The sequence below is a fragment of the Rutilus rutilus genome, assembly GCF_951802725.1.
Source record: "Rutilus rutilus genome assembly, chromosome: 2".
In the NCBI taxonomy this organism is placed as follows: Eukaryota; Metazoa; Chordata; class Actinopteri; order Cypriniformes; family Leuciscidae; genus Rutilus; species Rutilus rutilus.
This window is the reverse complement of record NC_140210.1, coordinates 16,602,430-16,609,938: the sequence shown is the minus strand read 5'-3', so window position 1 is coordinate 16,609,938 and position 7,509 is coordinate 16,602,430. Positions and strand designations below refer to the sequence as shown.

Below are 7,509 nucleotides of genomic sequence, written 5' to 3'. Positions count from 1 at the left end.
TCTCTGAATTTACTTAAGCTGGAATATGACAATATTTCCTTCTAGATCTGTTGTACAGCCGAAACAAACTTTGTTGCATTATTTTCCTATTAGCTATCACTGTAAAGATGCTTTTAAACAATCTGTATTGTAAAAAGCACTATAAATAATGTGACTTGACTTATAAGGTAGGCTATACATAGGAACAAGGGAATTAAATATTATTTTTATTTTTTACAAATTATATAATATTTTTGAATTTGTTGCATTTACTTTCGTCCCACAATCAAGTTTGATATTTGGACATGAGTTAGTCACCTCTGCACTCAACAACTAGCCCCACAAAACAGAGCAATTGTGTTCAATTAAAGTTTCATGCGCTAACTTAAGTTGAATATTGATTATTTATTTACTTATTTATTAAATACATTTAATATGTAATAGTTATAATGCAGATGTAGGCTACGCATACAAAAAATAATAAAAGATAGCGCGCGCCCACGTCCGCCTTCACGAGCATACGCTTGAGAGAGGGAGAGAGAGAGAGAGAGAGAGAGAGAGAGAGAGAGAGAGAGAGAGAGAGAGAGAGAGAGATTGGTGAAGATCAGTTGAGTCTCGTCACGGAGATCTTCAGTCAATGACAGCGCTCACATTCTCCTCTTGAAGGTGACGCATAAGGGATTATTGCAGCGGTTATTCGCTATTTTTCTGTCGTTGTGTTTATCCGAGTGTAATGTGTTGATAGCTTTATCTATCTCGATGCAGATGCTTGTGCTGGTCGGTGTGTGCGCGCTGCTGATCGCCGGGGCTTCTGCCCGCAACGACAACGGCAATTTTTTGGACGACAAATGGTTGACCGGGAGATGGGACAAATTCAGAGATGTGAGTGCTGCTCTGCTTCCTAATAGTGGCTCATTTGCTAAGTCTAGTGACCTGCCTACATAGACGGCATTTTTGGATAAGCGCGTTTGAATCCATGCTGACTAGGTAGGCAGCTCACTCGGTTTTGAGACACTGCATGCTATTTGGGACTGTATGTGTTGAGTGCGTGTGTAATGTATTCTTACTGAAAGATGCTAAATGTTTTGGAAGAAGCCTAATGAGATTTTATAATTCGCTTTTCGCAAATCCGTATTTAGTGCTCCGTGTGGTATTAATGCTGTATTTTACGGAAGACAGTCACCAATCAATTAGACTCAGTGCGTCACTTCTGCGCCGTTAAGTGGGCTTTGGTACGGCTATTTTAACCATCCACTGGCTAATACACTTAAGATGAGATCTGAACTATATTAACTTCGTGTCTATTCGGCTGAGCACTTGTAATACACAGAGCAAAAATGAGAGTATCTTACAAACAATAACAAGTATTCTTTCACCTGCGGATGTTGCGGTGCTTGATGCGTGTGCGCGTGCGTGCATGTGTTAGTGTTGTGTTTTTTAACCTGGGTACAAGTACCCCAAGGAGAGCTTAACCTGGTTTCAGTGGGTACTAGGGAAGATATTGCTTTGTTAAACCTATAAAATTATTTCTTATTTAAAATGTTATAAATATTAGGACTGTCAACTCTTTTATTATTATTAAAACACATGATTGTGATACTGATTTTATACAACCACTAAAAAACAAGAAGTTGATATTGAGTAGCCTTTCAGGCAAAAAAAAAAAAATAGGATGGTTAGCTTGTATGTTTTTCTCAACAAAAATAGTTCCAAAAGAAGGACTGAAAGCCATATGTGATTTCCGCTCCCCACTCAAAGCGTTCTGTAATCACTTGGCGCCGCTTTTCCTTTTTTTTTCTCTCTCCTTGCACACTTGTTAGAACACCCTAGAACAAGAAAATATGCTCTTGAAAGAAATGTCGCTTGGCTAATTAAATTCAATGACTGGGCCTAGCCTAACAATTGTGTAAACAACTAAATTATATTCAGTGTAATAGGATGTAGCCTAGATGGAACTAATTTCTGGTTTAGTGTCGATTAAAACAAGATAAAACAGTCTGGGAAACATTGTGTTAGACCAAGAAAATCTCCTCTGACCTTAGGTAGCCATGGCTGTTTTTTTCTCCCCAAAGAATCTTCACTAAATCACTGTGATATTGTTAGCACAAAGTCATTAAAACATGAAAAAAAAAAACCCTGCATAGAACAATATAAAAAAATATATATTTTAAGCCTCTATACAGTTACTGGCAAACCAAAAGTGACAGCTCTTGGAAGCCCTTATAGCTTGCCTGAATTCACATCAACGTCAAAACAACAATCAAGATGTGTCGAGGTAAATAACAAGGTCCTTTATAAACAGGATGTTAATTGACAGTCTACACTCAGTGTAATGATATCATCTGGACCAGAGGACTTCCATTTCCTCCTGCATGTGTGTCTATTTGTGGTAATGATGTTTATGTAAGGGATGTAGTTAAGAAAGTCACATGGGTGGCATAGGTCTCCCACACAGGGCATGACAACTTAGAGCTGTTTCTCTACCTGATTATTCAATCTCTCTCTCTCTCTCTCTTACACACTCTCTCATTTCAGCCAAATATTTAGATGTTGCTATCTAATGGGAACACCAGTAAAACAAACACCTTGAAATATCACCAATGAAATAACACCAATGAAATTAAGTGCGTGAGCATCTCAATATCAAGAATATCAAGGCCACACAGACACACTTTAACAAAACAATCATTAAGAAAAGGAAAATGAAGGAAACATGATGCATTTTAATAACTGAGATTCCCATGATACTATCTTTCAAACAATTAAAATCTTATTAACAACAGCATTAAGTCAAGAAACATTTAAACAATAATCCTATAACAGCAACCATGTAACTAATTCATGCTGCAATGCATGCTGGGCGCTTGCAAACCTTTAACAAATCTGCAGCATTGCTCAATATTAAACTTTTTATTCATGTAACTCTTAAGACAAGTTTACGGGGATTTTTGTGTTATACTGACAAGTCAATTTAATTCACATTTCTTAATCTGCGACACAAAAAGCCACATATGCTGGATAAAACGTAATTCCCTTTTTTATTTTACAGTCCATGCACACTTGCACTCGGTACCCATACTGAAAACTCACTCTCAGTCGCCCTCTCTTGCTTTTTTTCTTTCCAGCTTCACATCAAAGATTACTTAGACTCTCCATGTGACACTTCAGGCCATCAGTAAAGAGAAAGTGATTTATGCAGATTAGTTGTTCAGCAAACACGGCTTCCACAAGATTTTTTTTTTTTCCCATAATCAACTGACCCTTACAGCAAAGCAATTACTGAAAGACTCTGAGCCCTAAAATCACAGACCCCCAATCACATTTAAGCTTTGAGACACTGCACATGTACTGGAAGCACAGGCTGTCAAGCTTTTGTTTGGTGAAGTGTGTGTATGTGTGTGGCTTTGTGAGATTGACAGGCTGAAAATGGCCATCAGTGATCCCCCTGCAGTGTCAAACATCTTCTGTCTCTCTCGCGCGCATACACACACACACACACTCTTGACTTCACTGTCAGCTCTGCTTTAGTGACATTTTTAACGCTCTATCAACTTCAGGCTAATGCTGCCAGAGGAGGTAAGAAAAGAGTATGGAGAATTTTATGACTTTGTGAGAGGCTTGAATGAGAAACATAGACAATCTACAATTATGTGTTTGACTTCGGTATAAAGGACAGATCTGGGAATTACCATAGAGACAGGAAGGACTAGATCTCACAAAAAGGAAAAGTTGCAGTGTGTAACACTTGAAGATGATAGAAAAATGGCATATTTCATATGTTTACATTAGGGATGCACCGATATGAACATTTTGGCCGATACCGATAACCGATAATTCTTTATATTTGAAAGCCGATAACCGATATATTGGCCGATAAATCCAAATCCAAATTTATATATTATTTTTGAGAGCCTGATTACAAAAACAGAAGTCTCACCATTAAATCTATGTCCCAAACACACAATTATAATGATGTTCTCATGATCATTTTATGTAGCCGATATGTTGCACTTTACTGTATTTTCCTTTTTTTGAAGGGATTTCAATCATATTGCAAGCAATTCAAAACCATCATGTTGAACAGTGCGCATCTGAAGTGTCTCAGCTGAAGGAAATAATACATTATTTATTGGCTTTAATATATCGGACAAATGTTCTTATCGGGCCGATAACGATAACATTCAAAATGAACCGATATCGACCGATACCGATATGGTGGCCGATATATCGTGCATCCCTAGTTTACATGCACTAATTTTCGTCAATCTGAACGGATCCAATCTGATTTCAGATTCTGAAAGTTCTGCTTATATTAACCATATAAATAAATATTATATTCACCCTAAACTTTAAAGTCTGATTGACATATTCATTTCCATGTGCATAACATGTATTCCGCGTTCAGAAGCGGATAAATCCACCACGATAATGTCACCAGAGCTACCGTGAGTATAATTGTAATTTTTGGTATATATAAAAAGAAAGCTGATGCTGTACTGTATGTCAGAAGATACTTTTTTTTTTAAAGCAATATTTAGTAAATATTCCGCTTTCAACCACTGGCCAGTTTGTAAGTTGTAAAAAAAACATGCTCATTTGTAAGACGTAAAACGTACACATGCGACTCTGCACGTGCAAGGTATTTATTCCTATTGATCAGATTATTTCAGGTCTACACCACCCCATCCAATCTGATTGAAATTTCATTCTGATCGAGCTCAGTCAGACCCATTGAGGCGAGCACTAATGGATTTGGTTGCATGTTAACTTAGCTAGAAATACCAAAATAAAAGCTGATATACCTCTACTGACAACGTTTATCAATAACATTTCCAGTAAACCAAGATTTGAACATGTGACCTCAAACACAAAAAGGAATAGTTCACTTAAAAACGATAGTTTTATATGTGGAACATACAATCTTCGAAGAATCTTTACACATTTCCGTACAACACTCATAGTGACCGCATCTATCAAGCACTACGATTTACCAAAAACGTTTTTATGTGCCATTGAAAAAAACATAATGGTGAGATGTTATATTTACTAATATATTACAATAATTTTATAATAATATCAAACCATTGTTCTTATTGATGAACATACACTTTCTGAACTGTTTGAAATCACAGACACAGGTTAATGGGTGGGGGGGTGCTTTGAGTATTGTGTTGGATAGAGAGTCAAAAAGGCTGAGAACCACTGCTTTAAAGTAAGAAGTACTCCTATTTATTCATTTGCAGGACTGTTGATCAATTTTGAATGGTGCAATAAAAACATCCCCCTGGGAAATCACTATTAGATCTTCCCCACAAAGACATTACCAATATTATTGCGAAATGACAATACAATATCACAGAGAATGAAAATGTAATTTACAGATATTACACTAAGGTCAAATGACCGTGTTTGGTTTTTGGACATTTGTTTTTTATGCATTGTTCATCCATTCGGTAGTGTTCCTAACTCTGAATTCCACTATGGTTTCATAAACTCCTGTACTAACATATGGAGAGATCGTGTCAAAAAATATAATTGAAGATAACTAATACATGCACTCTGAACTGTATCTCTTTATCTCTCCCTTTCATCCTTGCAGCGTTGTCTGTGCATATCGCTCTGTTCTCTCATTCACCCTCTTTTCTTTGTCCTCTTAATGGAATGGAGGTTGGCACTCTGCTCCAGGCCTTGAGCTAATGGAGAGAGAGAGGAGGAGGAATTATGCCATGTTTAAGAAAATAGCCCTTAGGACAATCAATGTGGACACACAAACACAGGCAAACTTGTGTCTGAGTGATGTTAATACTGAACATTCAAAATCTAACACAGCTGATACTAATCATGAAGCTAAACTTAACTTGCTTTGCAAGCTAAAGCTGTTGTGTGGCATGACACAATTACAGCCAGTTAGAAGATATTTGATGTTTAATATAAAGTTATGTGGAGTAATTTTGCACCAATGAGATTTTATAGTGGGCGGGGTTATGCAGTCCAACAAAGCAGGATGAAAATATCAGATTTAAAATGTAATGCTGTTCACACTGATTAAATCTCTCTATGACATTGATTGCAGGTATAATAATATATTAGCTACATTTTTGTAGCATGAGAGTCATTTTTAAATGACTAACAAATAGTAGCTTTGCAGTGACAAACTATAACAAAAGATGCTAGATACATGTTGATAGATAGAGACTGATAGATAGAATATGAATACAGGACATTTTTATAGTAATTTTCTATTATTTCTACACAATCAAATATTTTAGTGCTTGAAATAACTAGGGAAAAAAAGTATACTCATTATAAACTTTTCACACTTTAACAATGTTAGCATATTTACATGTTCTCCAAGACCGCGTTAACCTTCATTCTTAAATGAAAAAGGCAGTTTTTGAGGCAACAAATTAAAATAAGAAATATTCTATAATTTACATCTTGTTTTTTAGCTGTTTTATTTTATTTTATATATTTATTAATACATTTAAACCAACTTGCGGCCTAGTGGGTCCCGAGTCCCGACCCTCTGGTTGAAAACCACAGTAGCTTGTGGTTATACAACTTTTTCAAATGAGTAGCTTAACTATAGTCTAAAATAGTACTCTAATTAATAGCTGACTAAACATAAAGCTACAATTTCAAATTAGCTTCAACTAAGCAGTGATCACAGTCTGCAGCCCCAATGGGAGTCGCTCAAATCGTTTTCTCATTTGCATAAAGCATTGGCAACAGTCGCTGTCACTCATCTTGCCGGAAATCGTCAACTCTCTTTAAACATTAATGACTTCAGGCCGCTTTGTCACTGTAAATTGCTGTCAGCTTGAAAGCCCCTGAAGAGTTCGCTTTTATCGCTCGCATCACGCATAGCATCTGGTGTTAGAGTGGCATGGACTGATTCTGTTCTGATTGTATGTAGCTTCTGCTGCCTCTGTATGGTTGCATGTGCCTGTTTGTGGTTCCCTTGTTAAATGCGTATGTGGTTAAAGACTGGACAGAGAGCGGGGGGGGTGGAGAGAGTCATAAAGAATGAATGATGTCAGAAGGGTGAGACGCTTCCGGCACTTTCTGCATGAGAGAACAGCCGCCTTGATGTCATGCTGGCCGCCCTCACACACACACACACACACACAGCCCTGCTGCTCAATATGCGTTGTACGTCTCTTAGTATTAACAGATTAATGTTGTTGTGCTGTTTCTTTATTAGTTATTCATTTAACATATGCTTGAAAGCCTTCTGATAATACCCAAGGAAATCCCTCTGTATGCGGAGAAAGGCCCTTAAAGTGATAGTGGAACTAAACATGATTTATTGTGCTCAGACTATGGTGATCTGTTTGTGTATGTGTGTTTGAAGCATTGGAACTGTGTTGACAGCGAGTATATTTAAATGAAACCAATGATCGGTATTGCACACTATAATTATTCACTATAGATTTAGATGCACTTACAATAAAATATAACGTGACTTTATCAGACAAACAGGCTCTGGGTTAGAGGTAAATACAGAAGATTTAATGGGAATTCAATAAG

At 36.9% G+C, this 7,509-nt stretch overlaps 1 protein-coding gene across 2 annotated transcripts in view; it reads left to right on the top strand.

Moving 5' to 3' along the window:
- Positions 1–519: 519 nt before the first annotated feature.
- Positions 520–7,509, top strand: part of spock3 (SPARC (osteonectin), cwcv and kazal like domains proteoglycan 3) — a gene marked incomplete at its 5' end in the record, with an annotated part of 32,134 nt that continues 25,144 nt past the window's right edge. Inside the window, 2 exons of one of the 2 annotated variants that reach the window (XM_084401742.1) lie at positions 520–645; positions 745–861. In XM_084401742.1, coding sequence (XP_084257868.1) covers positions 745–861 — 117 coding nt within the window. Of the gene's footprint in view, positions 646–738; positions 862–7,509 lie in introns of those variants that run through there. The other variant, XM_084401741.1, reaches the window with a different exon arrangement.